The 20,247-nt window shown below is 35.7% G+C and overlaps 2 protein-coding genes across 2 annotated transcripts; one reads left to right on the forward strand and one right to left on the reverse strand.

The window, feature by feature from the left end:
• Positions 1–332: 332 nt before the first annotated feature.
• LOC136201964 (cytokinin dehydrogenase 7) lies at positions 333–4,171 on the reverse strand. Its single transcript, XM_065992364.1, has 4 exons — positions 3,398–4,171; positions 3,005–3,280; positions 1,887–2,149; positions 333–809 (listed from the first exon to the last, which is right to left on the reverse strand). Exons 1-4 carry the CDS (start codon positions 4,085–4,087, stop codon positions 491–493), a joined length of 1,548 nt encoding a protein of 515 aa, XP_065848436.1. The 5' UTR covers positions 4,088–4,171; the 3' UTR covers positions 333–490.
• A 9,331-nt stretch (positions 4,172–13,502) lies between these two features.
• Positions 13,503–15,561, forward strand: LOC136203266 (uncharacterized). The gene is made up of 2 exons (XM_065994388.1): positions 13,503–14,864; positions 15,185–15,561. The coding sequence occupies exons 1-2, from the start codon at positions 13,799–13,801 to the stop codon at positions 15,196–15,198; spliced, it is 1,080 nt and encodes a 359-aa protein (XP_065850460.1). The 5' UTR covers positions 13,503–13,798; the 3' UTR covers positions 15,199–15,561.
• The last annotated feature ends 4,686 nt before the right edge of the window (positions 15,562–20,247 follow it).

The following is a 20,247-nucleotide window of genomic DNA, read 5'->3' on the forward strand; positions in this document are numbered from 1 at the left end:
GGTATAAGTACTAATTTAATTGTTCTTGAAGGGCTGTTCACCGCTGAACCAATGTTCCTCAGGGGCGGTAGCAAAGACTGAGAGAGCTCCAACCCAATGAGCATTTACAAAAGAAAATGTGTCAAAAAAAAAAGTATAATAAAAACAATTATTGAGTTAACCTTTTGTTGGATTAGTTGTATGAAACTTATGGTTGATTTAGAAGCAAAACGCACAATTTATCCAAGTATATGACATGATAGTTTGTTTGATGATAGCCGCATTATAATTCACCCAATTCTTCACAACCCAACATTTTATTTTGGCATTTAGTTGTTGACTTTATTGTTTTTGTCGAATTTTCTTTTTCGTCCAATTGGAATTCCCACATAATATAGGACCCATGCACTAATTTTGACTACCACCAAAATAATTACTTACTTTGAATCATCTAATTAAATAAAAATGGATATAAAAATACAAAATTGTAGTATTAAGTAAATAGCTGTAGCTAGGATTGAGAAATCCTTGTAAATATTTTCTGTCCCGGTGCTAGGATAGCCTTGGGATCAAAACTATGCTTCCTATCAACAAAGGTGGACCATTGATTTCCAAAATGTCGTTGCCAATCCTCTTGTGAATGGTAGTGAGGTAAATACAACTTGAAATCAAACCCTTTCTTCACACATAATTTCACTATCTCTTGGTTTTGAGATACCATTTTATCGACACGAGATCCGTTCGGATATGGAACAGTGAATCTTAACAACGCAACTATGTAGAAGATTTCCCCTTTCTCTGGTATCACCGTCGACATGCGACTATCCCACCTGATAATATCAAAAATCCCACATTAAATAAATACTTTTCATTGTTACAAATATAATATATATATCTTTTTGAAATGAAGCTGAACCATTAATTTTTATTTTTTACTTTTCCTTTTTGTCAAAAACAGAAATCATTCTCGATAAAGAAACTATCCTCCACCCATTTTCAACTGTTGGTTCTTCTTCCTTTACATAATCATATTTTCTAGGTAGATTCAATTTAGGATTTATTACCCTTTTCTGACCTAACTTCACAATCACACACCAATGTCCACGTCAGTATTTGCCAACTGTCAGGGTAATTTCGTCCAAATCCCTTCCTTTAGCTAAGACAAATTATGGTGTCATTATTACTTGAGTTGGCGTATAAAATCCTTTTGTCGTTTCTGCAACGGCAACACTGACCATGAAAGTTACATCACTCCATATTTCCCATTTTCCACCTAATTAAAAAAATAAATACACTAATTTTCTAAATTACCTAATTGCCCCTCTTTTTTCTACCATCCTACTACTTAGTTTTTACCCCAGCAGAAGACTGTTTTGTTTTTACGACTAAGTGTGGGCCCCATCGTATCTTTGTCCCGCAAAAAGTTATCGATTTCTCACTTCTTTACTATCCTACGTTTTTCGCTTATACGCTAAAGTTCACCTACCGTGACGTGAAGTGGTGAATCTGTACCCATTTAACCATTGCATACATACTTTCACTATGGGAATAATCACCTGCGGCTCCGCGCACAGAATTGCAAGCATCCTAGGACCCACCTCCCCCATTAAATACACTTAATCTATTTGAATAGTCTCAAGTGCATTTGACAGGTAGGTATTTTCAAGAAATTATTATTTCTTTCAAATTATTGAGGTGTCAAGCTATGAGAGGCTCAGGTGATGGATATAATAAGCAGACAAGTGGTAGTGGGTCTATCATATAATACGTGTCGAAAGAAGAGGCTGTTAGCTTCTCTCACAGAAACCTGAGACTCTAATTAGCTTACACGTGGATGACATGCGGGGAACAATACTAACAAACTCAAATTTATGATGCTGGGGTCCAAATAAATGGGGAATACTTACTTGCTACGCACCAATGGGTACACCAGCATGGGCCCACCAACTCCTTCCTTCAAAATGCCCTTAAACACCATCCGATCGAACTCTGCTATGTCTCTCTTTGATACGAATATGTTCAACCAAGGGTGAGGAGCGTCCCATATTCCATTTGCTCTCGCGTGTTCCTCCACATGCTTTACACGCAATAAAAAATCCACGTAGGTAACGTCTACTTGGAACTTCAAATCCTCCACGAATCCTAGCCGTCCAAGTAAACTGTTTACAGCCTGCACAAAGTAGAAACCATTTAGGGGTATTTACGTCATTATGAGTGGCTAAGTAAAATGACGAAATGTATTTTATATATTCCAGAAAAGAATGATGGCCATCTTTGGCCATTTTGTGAAATTCGTGGGACCAGGAAGGAACGTCCTCAAAATCTCCATGATCAGCAAAATCGTATATTTACCATTTTAGCCATTGAGAAAGTTTGGTTTAGTAGAAAATTAGATGATAAGAGGATGAAAAGCACAGTGTCATTTTGGTAATTTAGCAGTAATTGCACGGCCGTTTCTATGGTCTCCAGTGTCAGGAAATCCAAGGGAGATATATAGTCAGTTCCAAATTGTAGTAGGTCACCAATTAAAATAAATTTCATTTTTATGATTATTATTATTTATATTTATTTATTCAAGTTGTTGTTTTGTGAGAGAGGTGAAACTGATTTGCTGGTGGGGGACGAGAATTAGCCGTCCTCTATGGCTCACTATCGTAAACGTGGCTACTCTTTTGACTTTTTCACTGTCCGGCATTACTCATTTATGGTCAACATCTCCTTATGGATCCCACTTAGCAACTACCTAGGTCAAAACTTAGTCATCACTACATCTATTATTGCCTACTTCTTATTCGCTTAATATATCACCCCAAACTATCCTAACTCTACTTAGATTTAAGAAAATTAATCCCACAAGTCCTAATAAAACACTTATAAGTTCGGAAGGTTAAATCCATTTTCAAAAGGCTCCAAATAACCTTAAATTAATTTTATTAATCCATAATAAATGAATGGAGTTGTAGTGAGTTGTTTCGAGACGGGAGGTAAGAGATCGTAAATAAATAAATGAGATGGGATTAGTTACCGTTTCAACGGTATAAGGATGGTCGGTGTTTTGGTAGTGTAGAGCCACTTCGAGGCAGTAAAGAACAGAGCCGGCCGTCGTAGGTATGGCGGAGCAGTCGAAGCCACAGTCCGGGTCGAATGGCACGGAAGGACAGCCATTTACAGGGTCATTGTTGTTGATAAAAACAAAACCTTCAACATAATCAAACGACATGCCGTTTCCCCTACTCACTAACCACTCGGCGTCCCTGCTGAAATCTTCAAATTCTAAATAGACCATTCTTATCCATCTCACCTAATCACAGACATTTTAATAATCATTATATAATCAACACTTTATTAAAATAAAATAAAAAAGTAGAGTGTCTAGATTTTGCAAAATTAATTACTAACAAATTATGAAAAAACCCACCTTATCTGGTGCTGCCTGCAACTTGACTCTAGCTCTGGTAATGATTCCAAACTGGCCGAGACCGCCTAAGGCACCGAAATATAGTTGAGAACTTTCCGTCTCGGAGCATGTCACAATCTCGCCTTCTCCCGTTACGACGTCCAACTCCGTCACGTTTGAGGATTGCGGTCCGTAACGGAAGGCTTGGCCGCTAACGCCGGCGTTGGATAAAGTTCCGCCTACGGTTAAACCGAGATAATCAGTCCATGACCTGGGAGCTAAATTGAAGCGTGAAACGCATCGTTTCAAGACATCTTCCCATAATGCCCCGCCGGAGACGTCGAGAAAGTTTTCCCCATTGATTCTGACAATTTGAAAGTGACTGTGTTCCATGGAGCGCATGTCGATGACGAGACCACGATCGGCCATAGCCTGGCCATTAATTGAATGGCCGTTACCCCTGGCAGCAACGGTGAGATTAGGTGAGCGGTGTGCTGCCTTGACCGCCCTGGCGACATCATCGGCTCCGCCGGGTCTTATTATAGCCAAAGGTGTAGAAGAATACATGCCGCCGAAATCCTTACCGGCTAAAGCGGTGGAGACAAAGTCCATAGCTCCTTGAAGGTCTAGAGAGCGGCATATAGTGGGTAGGTCGTCGTCTGGAAAAGATTCGGTGTCGTTTTGGATATATGGCTCAAGATACGCAATCATCTTCGCCGCCGAATTGAAGTGCAGGTTAAATTGTCGGTAGCTTCTTCTCTCTCTCTCTCTGTAGAAGTTATGTTGTGTTGTATATAGTTGGAGTTGGGAGTGGATTTTAAATAGCGGCTGATTTGGATTATTTAAGGAAAACTGAATTAATTTATTTTTGTTAAAGAAAATATTTAGAGTGTATATTTAATTAATTTTAATTGACGTCAGCCTAAGCTTCAATATCCTGTTGACATTGTGATCCTTTCGACATCCTTTGTCTGCCACTTCTATTTTATATACGAGAAAACGTTTTTCTTTTTCTTTTTCTTTTTCTTTTTTTATCTTTCTATTTTTCCGAGTTGTGAGAAATCTTTGTGTTCAGGCATCCTCACTTTATTGTTATGGACACTCGTTCCATATCATCAGGATAATGTTACCTAATTCGACTTTTAATTTCTTATTGGCTTGTGATAAGAGAGATTCAAGGAGAAAGAAAGAAGTTCTGATTGTTTATTAAGCGTATAAGGAGCCTAAAATTCATATTTCATTTAAGATTTCACATGTTCATGAGACGGTTCAAGCTATAAAACACTACGTTTTTTGGTTCGTTAAGTAACTGAATTGATGAGTTTACATGAAGAAGATAAAAATACAATCGAGAAAATGGAAAGAATACAACATGTTAGAAGATACTAAAGATGGACGCGGGAGGTGCCTGGTTGTCTGGATTCACCCATAACCTGGGTTTGGGCTCATCCTTTTCAACGGAACTTTGGGGTATTCTTTCTGGAGTCAAGCTTGCCAGAAATCTGGGTATTAAAAGGCTTGCTGTGGAGTCTGATAATATGGAAGCTATTAGTATGATCTCTAATAATCATGCTTTTTGTCTTAGTAGTCAGAACCTTATCAAAGCAATAAGAAGTCTTGGCTCCTCCTTTGAGTCCTTAGAGTTCAGCCACATCTACAGAGAACAAAATCGAATTGCGGATCGCTTGGCGGCGGCTGGGCACGAGGGGATGTTAGGTGTTTCCACCCTTTCTGATCCTCCTATCTATCTTTCTTCTCTCCTTTTAGAGGACAGAGTTGGGGTTAGCTTTCCTAGGCTGATCCCAGGTTAGCTTTTGTCTCGGTGTTGGTTTGTTTTCTTTCATGTTTCTACAAAAAAAAAGATACTGAAGATTATTTTCTAAAAAAAACAGATAATACTTATATAAAGATTTAATATCTCTCACCTAATTAAATGCTTCCTATATCTTTATTACAATCTTCAAGCGGATGCATATATTGACAATTTCAAACTTGTTTAAGAAAAAAATGAAAAACTTCAACTGGTAATGCTTTGGTGAAAATGTCTATAGTTTGTCTGGTAGTATGAATAAGCAGATGTTTAACCAAACTAGTCTTGTATTTCTCTCGTACAAAATAGCAATCTAACTCATATGTTTTCTACATTCATGAAAGTTAGAATTATTGGTAAGATAAATGACTGACTGGTTATCACAGAAGATAGGTACAGAAATTCTGTAAGACGGACATAAAGCTTGTAAAATATAGTAGAGCCACTGTATTTCTGCAGTTACAGATGTCATAGTTTTGTATTCAGCTTTGGTAGAAGATCTGGATACCGTAGGTTGTTTTTTGTTTTTTTGTTTATCTTCCATGAAACCAAATACTGTCCTAATAAGATACAATAACCTGTGATAGACCTTGTGTCAACAAGTAGCCCAATTTGCATTTACAAAGGCCTTCAAAGAAGTTTTCTAATTTTGCTGAATAAAAAAGTCCTTTTCATGGGTCTCATTTGATGTACTATAAAACTCTTCTTGTTGTTTGAAGGTATATACGTGTTGGCAGGGGGGTAGGGGAGGGTCTCTCGACCCTCCGGCCCCGTCGAAAAACCCCTAGGAGGGGGTTTTAACCCTGGCTCCACCAGGGGTCGCCATGGCTGGAGCCTTTCCATCCATGGCGGCAGAGGAAGAAGAAGAACTCTTATTCTTCCTCTGCTGTGACCTCATGGATGGGAAGGGCAATTTTACCCTTTCCATCCCTTATATTTTTTAAATGCACATTCTCATTTAAAAAATATAAGGGATGGAAAGGGCGAAATTGCCCTTTCCATCCCTGCACCTAAGAGGCTCTTCTTCTTCTTGTTTTTTTTTTTTTAATCTTTCGTCATAAAGAGAAAGTAAGGTAATGGTTTGATTTGGAAAAATTTTCCAAATCACTCCATACTTTATTTGAAATTTCAATTAATCAATTATTTTCTATTTTCACTCAATTTAACTCTCAACTTTCTCCAAGTAAGTTTTGTATTTTTTATTCTTTATTTTATTTCTAGATTTGGGTATATGATTTCTAAATTAGGGATTGCTAAATTATGGATTTTTTTTTTTGAGAAAAAAAATAAATTATGGATTATTACTATATTTTTTACTTAGTAATTGCAATTAATTTAGAGAATTCTAATTTATGATTTAGTTTAGAAAATCTAATTTAGAGATTTCTAATTTAGGGTTTAATTATTTCTAATTTAGAGTATAATTTAGATATTTATATTTACTTTAATTTAAATTATGATATTTAGGTGTTTTGATTAAATTGAATTGATAATGTGATAGGGTTTTAAGGATCTTGATTAAATTGAATTGGTGGATTAAATTGGATTGAATTGTATTTAATTGGTGATATTTAGGGATTTTAGTTTAGGGATTTTGATTAAATTAAATTGGTGAATTGAATTAAATTAGTGATATTTAGGGAATTTGATTGAATTGGATTATTGATGTTTAGATATTTTTAAATTTTTAGTTCAATCAATTACTAGTGAACAATGAATATATCGGAAAAAATTCAAAACAACTTTTTTATAAAAATAAATTTGTAATAGGAATCAAATTCTTGAGTCGTCGCACGAAAAAAAATTCTACGTACAATAGAGCCCCCCCGAGGTTTCAGTCCTGGCTCCGCCCCTGCTTGTTGGTAGGGATGGCAACGGGTAGGGTACCCCGCGGGTAGTGCCAATCTCAAATCCTTACCCGTTTATTTTTTAATTACCCGTACCCTTCCCATTACCCTAACGGTATATGTTTTGCATCCCATGCTCGTCCCATTTAATTCACGGGTACCTGCGGGGTACCCTTACCCGTTAAGAATCAATAAATAAAACAAAAAATATTACAAGTTTAACAAAGTATAAATTTAATAAATCATCCATGTAAAAATTGAACAAATTGAACCTTAATCAATAAAAATAAAGCAGCTTAGTGGTATCACTTAACGGTCGAAGAATAAAAGATTGGTGTTCAATTCTCACATCTTACATCTGAAACACAATAATATTTTCTAATATATAAAAAAGTTATGACGGGTAACGAGGGGGATATTTCCATACCTGTCCGTAATGGTTTTGATCCCATATCCATCTGATACTCTTTTATACAGGGTACATGTAGTCCCATTAGGGTCGGATAGTGCCAAATACCTACAGGTAGAGTACCCGTTGCCATCCCTACTTGTTGGCCTAGAAAAAAATTGGCTCCGAGTATTAACAACATAAGTTATGTCATGTCTTGTGTTGGTGAGATAAATGAGCCTCCCAATCAATCTTCTATAAACCGCTGCATGTGACAAGGGCAATCCTTCTGTCTTAGACAATCTAATTGTAAGATCCATGGCGTGACTGCTAGCATTCCTGCATCTTCCAGCAATTCCAGTGCATATTTCTTCTGAGAAATGCTCAATCATGAAGTTGTTCTTGTTATTTCCAAGCCTAAGAAAAACTTCAATATACTTAGATCCTTCAACTCAGAATCCAGATTAGTTTTAACATTATCAATTTCAATTATATCATTCTCTATCATTACAATGTCATCTACACATACAAGTAAGATTGTAACATAACTATCATTAAGCTTGATAAAAAAAAGTGAGCGATCATATTCACATTGTGTATAACCAATTGGATAACCTAGAAACTATTTCCCACTAGCATGTTTTAAACCATATAATGACTTTTGTAATTTACAGATTTGATTAAGTTGAGCTAAAGGCAGGCCATGAGGTGTTTCCATGTATACCTCTTCATTTAAGTCTGCATGTAAGAAATCATTATTGACATCACATCGATATAAAGGCCAATTTTTGCCTACAACTTTAGCTAAAATCAACCTAACATTGCTTAGCTTTACAACATGGGAAAAGGTAAAATAGGGTGTAGATAGGTTTTCAAAGTTAAACTAAAGAGTGATGGAACCTTAGACAGATATATGACTAGGTTAGTTGCAAAAGGTATACTCAATTCACCATAATTAACTCTAAAGAATGTGAGACCTGATTTCAAAGGTTACCAGTATTGTCTGAAGGAGATTGGTGGAAGGAAATATGATCATTAAAAGGAAAAAGATTATCTTATGAATGCTGTAATAAATTGTGAGTGATAAAAGGAAAAACATACCCCACAAACTTACATCCCCAGATACTACATCTGCATTTGTTTCCAAATTATAAACCTTGTAGCCTTTAACTTGAGGTTTATAACTAACAAAAGCACAAGGTATAGCCCTAGATCAAATTTCTTCTTCACTAGCTTCAAATTTACAATCATTCCTTTTGCGATCTAAAAAAAATTTAGAATCATTCCCTTTACATTTTCTTAGTTTTGGATTTACCACTAACTTATCTAATCTCATTGCATAATTCTCCTTAAAGTTTTCCATTCCATTTCATCTCTCTTACTAATTTGAACCTCCACCATCCTTATAAAATTATACTTTAGTCTCTATTTTGTTTTTAATTTTTATTTTGGTCCATATATTTATTTATTTTTACTTTTTTAATCTTTTGATTAATTTCACTTTTGATCCTTATACTTATATATTTTTAATTTTTTCCTCAAAAAATATTTTTAACTAGATTTTACTTTTTCATCCTTATACTTATTGTTGAGCGATTTCCGCAAGTGCACGGTATACGCTTGTAGTAATAAAAGATATCGATCCCACAGGGAACATTTTTTAACAAAAACTTATTTTGAATCGGTTAAATTTACTTATAAGAATTATAGTAAGGAAAATCGTTAAATCGGTTTTGGTTTTGAATCTGCTAGAATAAGAATTAAATTAGAGTATGAAAATGTTAGAAAATATTCTGATTTAAGAATGAATTTGCAAGACAGGAACGCTTAGTACTTTTTAGAAAAGTAAACAAATGTATTTGTTTGCATTAAGCAAAGAAAACAACTTTAAACTTTGTATAAATTATAAAGATGAAATAAATGACGGAACCTCTAATTTTTAGGCTTTGAACGCAACAATCCTCCTAACTGGTTTAGATTGCTTCCTTAACCAAATTAAAACTCTACCGAGATAATAATTTGTCTAAGTGTTCAACAAAGTTTCCTTGTAAAGATTTTGAATTAAACTACGTTTTAATGAAAACACCAGCATCAATCCACTTCGGATCCTTTACCAAAGTGCTGCATAAAAATCTATCGAATAGAACAGACTTTATTAGATGAAATATAAATTGATACAAGTTTACAGAGAACAAGGAGCATGGAAACATTCGACGACTTGCAAGTGAACGGGTTGTCAATCCTATCCTTGGGTTTCGTTAGAGTTTTTCAGACTCAGGGGCGGATCCTCTATTCAATCTTCTCGTTGAATCTTCGTAATAGAGACGGGGTCTGTCTACTACCAAAATGCAAACTAAATTTGAACAATGTCTAAACGCTACTGTATTTGTTATTATTGAATAAACAATGTGTGTACATCATATTGTTTTGAACAGAAATGAAATCTAAATTCTGAATCACTTGACTCGGAATTTCTGCATAAATTCTATACTAATCTCTTTCTTCTACATCTCTTCAACTCTTCATCAACTCTTTATTTATAGATGTTGAAGAGTTGTGATTGAAGTGTCGTGTTCGTTGTGGAGAGTCGTGTCCGCTGTGAAAGGACGTCTTTATCCACCCGAACGAACGCGTTTCGTCGAAAACGAAAGTGTGCAATTTGGCTTCTACAGATTTTCTGCTCTTACCGAGAATATTTAATTCTCGGCCGAGAATGGGGGAGCATCATTTTGGTCTTCGAACGAAGGGAAGGAGGAGCTGAAGGGAGCGTGTCGCGACCGAGAATTGGGGGAGCCGCGGTCGCGGCACAGAACTTTTTCGCTTCTTTGGCTTTCGTTCTCGTCCTCGATTTGGCGTTATTAATTTTCGTCGTCTTCGACTCCTTTTGTAGGGTTTTTCTTCTGTTTTTGATCCTTTTTCACTCCTATTTGGATGTTACCAAATATTTATGTACCTTGCATGAAAGAAACATATTCGAGAGTAAAAGTATTCTAAACAGATATAAACAGCACAAATTCATAGCAATATTGATGTAATTATTGATGATATTTTAGGTATATTTTGGGCTTAATACTTATATATATATATATATATATATATATATATATATATATATATATAGAGAGAGAGAGAGAGGAGAGATCATGTGTGACACATTCCTTATGGTGTGACAAGGCTTATTGTGTGACAACAGTGGCTTTTTGGTAATTGTTTAAAAACGGAGGGGTATATTTATAATTTTCCGCGCTTAGTATAAATAGTTGTTTAGTCAGGGGTATATTTGTAATCTTCCATTTTGTCTTCGGTTTTTCTTTCTTCTCCGGTTCTTCTCTGATATTTCTCTCCTTTTCTGATTGCCCTGTTTCATTTCTGATCATTTTTTGTGTGTATTTTTTCATTCGATTTCTTTGTTCCGGCTCTCCTTTGGTGTTTTTGGGAAGATATCGGTGAGTTCCTCTATGTTTTCATGTTCGTTTCATCGTATTTCTATTTGTTATTTGTTCATTTCCGTTCGTTTTTTTGTTGAATATTTTGTTCGACTTATGACTCTCATTTCCTGTATTTTTTACTTTATCGGTAAGTTCGGCTCTCCTTTGGTGTTTTTGGTGTATCAGTGAGTTCCTCTGTGTTTTCTTTGTTCATTTTAGATATTGTATTATGCATGTTCTTAGTTTTTTTGTTTATATTTTTTGTTTAGGTTTTGTATTTTTTTTTTGTTTTGTTTCTTATTTTTTAGGGTTTCAACGGCATTGCATTTTGATTTTTCATTCTTACCGTCTCTGATTAGTTAGTTTTCTGACTTGTATATGTGTTTTTTTTTGTTTTCCAGTATATATCATAATGTCTAAAGCTACTTCTAGTAGGAAAGATTGTTTGCGTGAGAATGTTATTGATCCTTCGTTGCTTGATGCTATAAACTCTGAATATATAGCAGATGATGAAAACAGGTACTATTTGTTTACTTATGTTTTCATGGAATAATATATATTTTTTTGGAACAATATATGTATTCGTTTGGAACAATATATGTATTCATATGGAACAATATTTTTATATTCGTTATGAATAATATTTGTATTCGTATGGAACAATATTTTTGTATTCGTTATGAATAATATTTGTATTCGTATGGAACAATATATAAATTCGTTTGGAACCATATATGTATTTTGTTGATTTTAGTATTGTTGTTAATTTTGTTATTTGTTATGTTTCAAGGGTCTTTGAAAAGAAAAGTGATGAAGGAAGTAAGAAGAGATTTGTGAAGAAATCTGATGCTTTGAGGAAAAAGTCATCAAATATTGATATGCCTATTGATGAAAGTTCTTTTGATGCTTTGAAGGACGTAGAAAGTTGTTCTGATGCAGATGACAGTTCTTCTGATGCTCGGGATAATATGAATGATCCTGATTTTGTGATCAGTGCGAGTACACTATCTGAAGAACAAGGAGAAGATGAATATGTTGTTTCTGGCAGAGATGGAAAGAAAAGAAATGTTAGAGTTAATTTGAAGGGAGATGGTTCTTCTAGATTGAAGAGGAAGAAGGTTGAGGTTGTGAAAGGATATGGTGGTTCTAGATTGAAGAGGAAGAAGGTTGAGGTTGTGAAGGGAGATGGTGGTTCTAGATCTCGTTCTAATGATGTGAACCGTAATTCTGAAAGAAGGATGGTGAAGAAGGACAGTCTTTATTCTGTTATGGAGGAAGATTTTTGTGATGTAGGATTGAATCAGAGGGTTCATCCAACAACTTTTATTAAGTTTGTTAAAAGTATGCCAGAGACATACAAAGCTGCTATTAGGAATACAGGCTTTGGTGGTTTTTTGTGTCTAGATATTGGCAAGCTCAATGCATTGTTTTGTGCCAAGGTTGTCGCTTCTGTGGATCCTGACAGATGCTGTTTTATTCTTCCTAGAAATGACCATATTGATTTGACTGAAGAAGATTTCCATTGTGTTTATGGTCTGCCTTATGGAGGAAAGGAAATCCAGGAAGGGGATAATAACAGTGGGGATAGTTGGTGTAATTTTTTAGAGACATGTAGGAAGTCTTTTGGTCTAAAGAGTGGCAGTCATATGGATAAAGATGTGCTTGATAGGCTGTCAAATCTGTTGATGGTGGATGTTTGCGATGAGTTCATTTGGAACTTTATTGTTATTGCTGTCAATTGTTGCATTCGATCAACAAAGAATAGGGCGTTGTACAATAAGTTTTTATTCAGTTGCATAAATGTGACTGAAATTTCAAAGTTGGATTGGTGCCATTTTAGTTTTAAGCATCTTATAGATTCTGTTCGTTCTTACAAGAACGATTCTAAGCCATATTTTTTCACAGGCCCTCTTCCATTTATAATGGTAATTGTTTTAATGTGTTGGAATAGTTATTGGAATAATTTATGTATTTTCTTATAATTTGTTTTTCTCTTTTGTTTTATTGTAGATATGTTATTTTGATCGTTTGCAACGTGGTGTTGATTTGAGGTCACGTTTCTTTCCACTAACCTCTGTGTGGAATAAGGTTTTAATCTTTGAAAGAATTAAGTTGGAAAAAGCCAGTGGTTTTGGCAAGGGGATTGTATTGAAGAGATTATTGGAATCTGAGGCAGAGGTAGAATGTGAAGGCCCTAAGGTAGAAGGTAAGAAGAAGAAGAAGAGAGAAGAAGAGAAGAAGAAGCATGTAGAAGAAGGAGAAGAAAAAGATACTCAAGAAGGAGTTTCTAGTTGTTCCAGTTACTTCATGGTATGCATCTCTGTTTTTCTTTTATATAAAAGATTCTGTTTCTTTTTGATAAATTAGTAAATAGTGTTTTTCTAAATGCAGGAATTCATGAGCAAGTTTAAATCAGTGGCTAAGAGTTTAGCTACTGATGTAACTAAGATGTTTATGTTGCTGGATGAAGCAGAAAGTATGTTTGAGGAGAATTATTTGCCTGTACGAATGAATACTGTTGAAGAATGCTCACAATGCAATTGAGAGCCAAAACGCAGAGTTTTAATCAGTTAGAGATTTTTACTTTTTTGTCCCTAACATCTCTATATAAACTTGTAATACAATTGGGTTAAAGACATCGAATATAAGTTTCTCTCCATTTTCTCTCAATTTCTTCGATTAACATGGTATCAGAGCAGGTTTAATCAAGCCTGGGAATTAAGCTTGGGATGATCGATCCGTTGATTTCTGGAAGGAATGCGTCCTCAGAAGTCAAAATCAAGATCGTTCGCTGAAATTGTGAGCAATCCTATTGCAGAAACTGATTCTGAAGATTCCGGTGAAAGCTCCGACGAGAATTACAATCGGAGTTCATCTAACGTCCATAGCAACTTCAACGAAGAACCGAATCGTGAAAATCAATAACCAGATCTTCATACGGTTGCTACAATGGCAGGAAATTCTCAAACTACTCAGGTAACAAGCATCGACAACCCTAGTATGATACTTGTTACAAGTGTGTTGAATGGAAACAATTATATTGCTTGGAAGAGAGCTATGATGTTAGCTCTGAGTGCAAAACGAAAATTGAAGTTTATTAAAGAGAATAATGAACCTGCTGATGAGAAATCAGAGGAGTATGCTAAATGGAAATGGGATGATGACCTTGTTTTCTCATGGATTCGAAGTTCTTTGACCAAAGAGCTAGCAGATGTATTTCTGTTTGCTAAATCTTCATACTCTTTGTGGCAAGAGATCGAACAAAGATATGGCCAAAGCAATGGTCCTTTGATCTATCAATTGAGAAAGGAGATCAGTAGCTTATCTCAAGGAAATCTAAGCCTTGTGGATTATTTCAACAAGATCAAGAGGAGATGGGATGAATTGGCTGAAATTAAGCCTTTGTTGAGTTGTACATGTGGAGAAGCAAGAAGGCAGGCTCAGGATCAACTTGAGGAGGAGCAGTTGATGCAGTTTCTTTCTGGTTTACACATTGATTTTGACAATGTGAGAGAGCAGATCTTGATCCAGGAGCCTCTTCCATCAGTCAACAAAGCTTACTCCATGTTGATGAGGATTGAAAGGCAGAGGAGTATGAGCAATACTGAGATGAAGGATGATTTTGTGAATTTATCAAAATCTCAAAATAACAAGTCAAACACAAGGAATGGAGGTAAAAAGTATCAGAATCGTGGTCAATCTAGTGATACTAGCAAAGATGACAAGTTCTGCACTCATTGTAAGAAACCTGTCCATGAGAAGGTTGATTGTTTCAAGCTGGTAGGGTATCCTGATTGGTACAAAGGAAAGAAGAGTGCTCCATACAAGCAGCAAGCTCACATGTCCAAAGAAGAGTCTAATCCTTTGGCTGATACTGACTCCGAGAATGAGGTGGAGGATAGTAAGATGGAAATGATGATTGAAAGAGCTCTGCAGAAAGCGTTGAAGAACAAAGGGAGCATTGACAACAACAAGCACCACGAATTCTCTGCATTTGCTGGAATGAGCTCTGCAGGTAACATACATAAACTTAAATCATTGAAGAATCCTGAATGTGCTTGGATCATTGACTCAGGGGCAACAACTCATATGACATATGATGATAACATGATGCATAATGTATCTTTATTATCAAAACAGCACAAGAAAGTGTTCTTGCCAACAGGCACGTTTCAAACTGTGCTGAAGAAAGGAGATATTAACCTTGACAGTGGTCTTATCTTAAAAGATGTATTATATGTGCCAGAATTTCATTATCATTTGCTTTCCGTGGGAAAGTTATTGCAAGATCAGAAGATTAGCATTAGATTCTTTGCTAAATTCTGTGTTTTGCAGGACCTAGCAAGTGAGCAAGTTGTTGCTGTGGGGTTTTTGGAGCAAGGATTATACTTACTCCAAAGGCAGTCTTTCAATAAGGAGATAATAAAGACACATAGTAATACTAGTTCTCTTAATCAAATAAATTGTAGTTTGATTGCCAAAGATGATAGTTTAGATGTAACTATCTGGCATCAAAGGTTGGGCCACATGTCTAGTAGTGGTATGAAGTATGTAAAGCCATTACAGAATAGAGGAATTGGATTTTTTGATGATTTTTCACATTGTGATGTCTGCTTAAGAAGCAAGTCTGTCAGACACTCCTTTTGTAATAGTACTACCAAATCTATGAAATTGTTTGAGTTAGTTCATATGGATGTATGGGGTCCATATAAGCAAGTTTCTCTCACTGGAGACAGATTTATACTAACTATTGTGGATGATTTCTCTAGAGCAATGTGGATTGTTTTGTTCAAGTCTAAAGATCAGGTGCCTAACTTGATTGAGAACTTCATTAAGCTGGTTGAAAACCAGTTTGAAACCAGGATCAAGACAGTAAGAACAGATAATGGGACAGAATTCACTAGTCAGAATACACATGTGGTGTTCAAACAGATGGGAATTTTGCACCAGAAATCTTGCATACACACTCCCCAAAAAAATGGTATTGTAGAAAGAAGGCATAGAAGCTTAACTACTGTTGCAAGAGCCTTGTTAAAACAAGGACACCTATCTCATAAGTTTTGGGGAGAGGCAATGTTGCATGCAACCACCCTGATAAACTTATTTCCCACCAAACTTTTAGGTTGGAAGACTCCTTATGAGATGCTTTACAAGAAGGAGCCTGAGTATGGGAAGTTGAAGGTTTTTGGCTGCACTGCTTATGCAGTTGACACAGATGTAAAAAGAGGCAAGTTTGATGATAGAGCTTTCAAAAGCATCTACTTGGGAGAATCTCCAGGGCAAAAAGGCTGGAAATTATACAACCTGCAAACACATAAAATCTATGTGTCCAGGGATGTTCACTTTATTGAGAATGATTTTGTGTTTGCTAATTCTTCATCTGTTTTAGCAGGAAAAGATTATAAGCAGTTGTCATCAGATACAACTATGTATGAGCAATTCACAGAAGTCCCCATTACGGTAGCAGACCACATGAACAATGACAGTGCTACACCTGAAGAAAGTACTATTGAAGCAGATTCTAGTGCAGAAGTTACAAGGGTTGAAACTGCTCCAGAAAAAGAGCATGTTGCACCAGAGGTAGCAGTAGACGATGTTGTAGAAGACGTTGTGACTAAAGATGTACCAGTGCTGAGAAGGTCAGGCAGAAGCATTAAACCTCCAGCCTGGACATCAGATTTCGTTAAATGTGCTACTCATAGTGCTAAAAGGATGGAGATGCCACCTTACATAGACGATCATGCTGCATTTTTACTCAATATAGCCAAAATACCTGAACCAAGCTCTTATGCAGAAGCTAGTAGAGATCCCAATTGGGTTCAGGCAATGCAGGCAGAATTGGATGCACTTGAAAGAAATGAAACATGGACTATGTGCACACTTCCAAAGGGAAAGAAAGCAATATCATCCATGTGGGTTCTCAAAGTGAAGTACAAAGCAGATGGCAGTTTAGACAAGTACAAGGCAAGACTTGTAGCAAAAGGGTACAATCAGAAGTTTGGGATTGATTACCATGACAGTTTTGCACCGGTTGCTAAAGTTGTTACAGTTAGAATGATCATAGCGCTAGCTGCTCATTTCCAATGGGAAATTTACCAGGTGGATGTAAACAATGCATATCTGCATGGTTACATTGAAGAAGAACTTTACATGCAACCACCTGAAGGGTATAATGCTAAACCTGGAGAAGTTTGCAAGCTCAGAAAGTCACTCTATGGGTTGAAGCAGGCAGGAAGACAGTGGAACAAGATGTTCACTGATACATTAGTCAGTATGGGGTTTCAAAGATCCATTCATGACTACTGCTTGTTCACCAAGAGGGTTGGTGGAGATTTAGTTGTGTTGGTTGTGTATGTTGATGATGTATTGTTGACAGGTACTTCTGTGTACATGATCAATGATGTGAAAGCAGCTTTAGATAAAGCTTTTACTATCAAAGATATGGGGGTTGCAAAGTATTTTTTGGGTGTAGAGTTATCCAGGTCAGAGGAAGGCTATGTGATATCTCAACAAAAATACATCAATGACATGATTTCTGAAGCAGGTTTGCAGGATGTCGAAGCTGTGTCAAGTCCACTCCCAGCAGGGATTGATTTCTCAGCTGACAGTCCACCAATAAAAAATAGTGATCAATACAGGAGGATCATAGGTAAACTACTTTACCTAGGATTCACCAGACCTGACATCAGTTACACAACTCAACAGTTGAGTCAGTTCCTTCAAAAACCAACTAAGGTACATTTTAATGCAGCTGTGCATGTGTTGAAGTACCTAAAAGGTACTGCTACTATGGGAGTGTTATATGCTAAAGATTCTAGTTTAGCATTAAGAGCCTTTTGCAATAATGATTTTGAGGAACAACTCAAAAAAGACAGGTTGAAGATGACTGCTTTTAGTGATGCTGATTGGGCAAGATGTAAGGAGACTAGGAGGTCAGTGGGAGGCTATTGCATTTTCTTAGGAAAATCATTGGTTTCCTGGAAAGCTAAGAAACAGCCAACAGTCAGCAAATCATCTGCTGAGGCAGAATATAGGGCTATGGCCACTGCATCTTGTGAAGTGAAATGGATCACATTTCTGTTGAAAGAGTTACAGTTAAATGTGGAGAAGCCTGTCCCTTTGTACTGTGACAACACTGCTGCAATTCACATTGCAGAAAATTCAGTCTTTCACGAGCGCACCAAACACTTAGACATAGATTGTCACATAGTGAGAGAACACTTGCAGAGTGGACTATTGAAAACTCCCTTCATCAGTTCTGAAGAACAGTTGGCAGATATACTGACAAAACCCCTCAATTATAAACAAATGCTTCCGGTTATTGAGAAGATGGGAATTGTTAATTGTCACAAAATTAGATCACTCAATAAGTGAATATAATTGCATTGGTGAAGAGGGGGTGTTGAAGAATGCTCACAATGCAATTGAGAGCCAAAACGCAGAGTTTTAATCAGTTAGAGATTTTTACTTTTTTGTCCCTAACATCTCTATATAAACTTGTAATACAATTGGGTTAAAGACATCGAATATAAGTTTCTCTCCATTTTCTCTCAATTTCTTCGATTAACAAATACATTTGTTGAGAATATTTTTATGAAGTACAGAGTGAGGAAGGAAGAGAGGATGAGCCATCGTTCCGAGCGAATGGCAGCAAGTCAGCATTCGGGAAAATTATTTAAAGAATCTGATGAGGATAATGATTTTTTTAAACTTCCTGGTTTTTGGAAAGAATATAATGATGTTGATGAAGAATACAACAAGCAGGTAGAGAGAAAGAGAGCTGAAGGTTTAGAAAAAGAGAGAGGAGCAGAGAAGGAGAAGAAGAAGAAGAATAGAGGAGTAGTGAAGAAAGTTAAAGGGAAAGTAGAGTTAGCTGAAGGACTGAAGTTGAAAATAAAGATGAATTCTGCTCCTCAATTTGAGTTGTTAAGCCAGTGCTTAGCTGATGAAGCTGTTTCATCTGAAATGTAATTTATTTTGTTGGAATAATTCGTGTTTTTTGTTTTAGAACAACTCAATTAATATTTGTGGATTAATTGATGTTTTATGTTGTTTGTAGGCCTGATGATATAGTTTGTGGGCCTGGTGCTTTAGTTTGTATAAATGAACATTAAGGCGATGAGGTTGTTGATTTTACTGATGAAATTGTGTAAGTGATTATGTGTGGAACAAATGGTTCAGTTGTTTGGAACCTTTCTTATATATATGTGGAACAATGTATTTTTTTTGTTATATATTTGAGTTGTTTTATATTTTCAACAGTGATATCAATGATGGAATTGAGACAGAGATGTCCGATGATGATGATGATGATGATATAGACTTGGAGTCTTTGCCTGAAGATGTTCCAGATGAATTTGCATATATGTGCAGATGGGCTAACAAGTATTTATGTAATGGAAGGATAATTTTCACCACTTTTGAAGATTACATTTTTGGTCATGCGGTGAATGCAGTTATTTTGAGGAGGGATATTCATGATTTGGCTGATCTAGCTGCAATAGGGTGCGGCCCAATTGTTTATTACATGAGGTATTTTTTTAATCTATGATTCCATGTTTGTATTAGTGATTATATATATTTTTTGAATGACATGTTTACTGTATATGTTTTGTGTGTGTTTTGTACAGGCACCTCTATGATGTGATTCTGAATAATGATAGATTAGATACCACCTTCTCCCTTGTTGATCCAAACAGAACTAATAAATTTGAAAGAGTTAATACGATAGGGGAGAAGATCAAGTTTTTGACAGATAGATATGAACAGTGCGGCATCAAATGTTTGTATCTGATACCGCGAAACAAACAGTATGCATTATTTATCTATACTGATGATTTATTTTATTTGGTTAATAATGTATTTTAGTTGTACTAATGTGTTTGTTTTCTTCAGGTATCATTGGACTTTGACCGTCGTTGATCTTGAGAGGAAACGTGTTTTTCTATTGGATCCATTGAAATCTCGTTTGGGCGTGGAAAATGATCAATGGAGATTTGTTGTTGATAAGTATGATATATATATGAATTTGTTTTGTAGATCTATTAATTCTTTTTATCATCAGAAGTTTTTGGTACAATGGATTTGCCCTATGGTATGTCTTTAATTTGTATGTATATTTGTATATTTTTGTTTTATTGTTTTGAAGTTGTTTGTATTTTATTTTGCAGAATATTCCAACTCAGACAGATACCACAAGCTGTGGTTATTATGTAATGAAGTACATGCATGATATAATGTCTGAGAAAGTGTTGAAGATTGATAATATTGTAAGTGTTTATTCTTTGAACAATTGATGTTTCTTCTTTGAACAATTGGTGTTTATTCTTGGAACAATTAGTTTTAATATATGACATGTTGAAGTTATAGTTTTGATGCATAATTTTAATTGTGATATG

The sequence above is a fragment of the Euphorbia lathyris genome, chromosome 8, assembly GCF_963576675.1.
Source record: "Euphorbia lathyris chromosome 8, ddEupLath1.1, whole genome shotgun sequence".
Classification (NCBI taxonomy): domain Eukaryota; kingdom Viridiplantae; phylum Streptophyta; class Magnoliopsida; order Malpighiales; family Euphorbiaceae; genus Euphorbia; species Euphorbia lathyris.

Bases quoted from the DNA above. Each gene is read 5' to 3' on its own strand.
- LOC136201964 (XM_065992364.1), bottom strand. From the start codon at position 4,087: ATGATTGCGTATCTTGAGCCATATATCCAAAACGACACCGAATCTTTT. The intron at 2,150-3,004 runs GTAACTAATCCC...TACTTTGTGCAG, and splicing joins ATCCTTATACCGTTGAAACG to GCTGTAAACAGTTTACTTGG. The intron at 810-1,886 runs GTAAGTATTCCC...TGATATTATCAG, and splicing joins TACCCATTGGTGCGTAGCAA to GTGGGATAGTCGCATGTCGA.
- LOC136203266 (XM_065994388.1), top strand. From the start codon at position 13,799: ATGGCAGGAAATTCTCAAACTACTCAGGTAACAAGCATCGACAACCCT.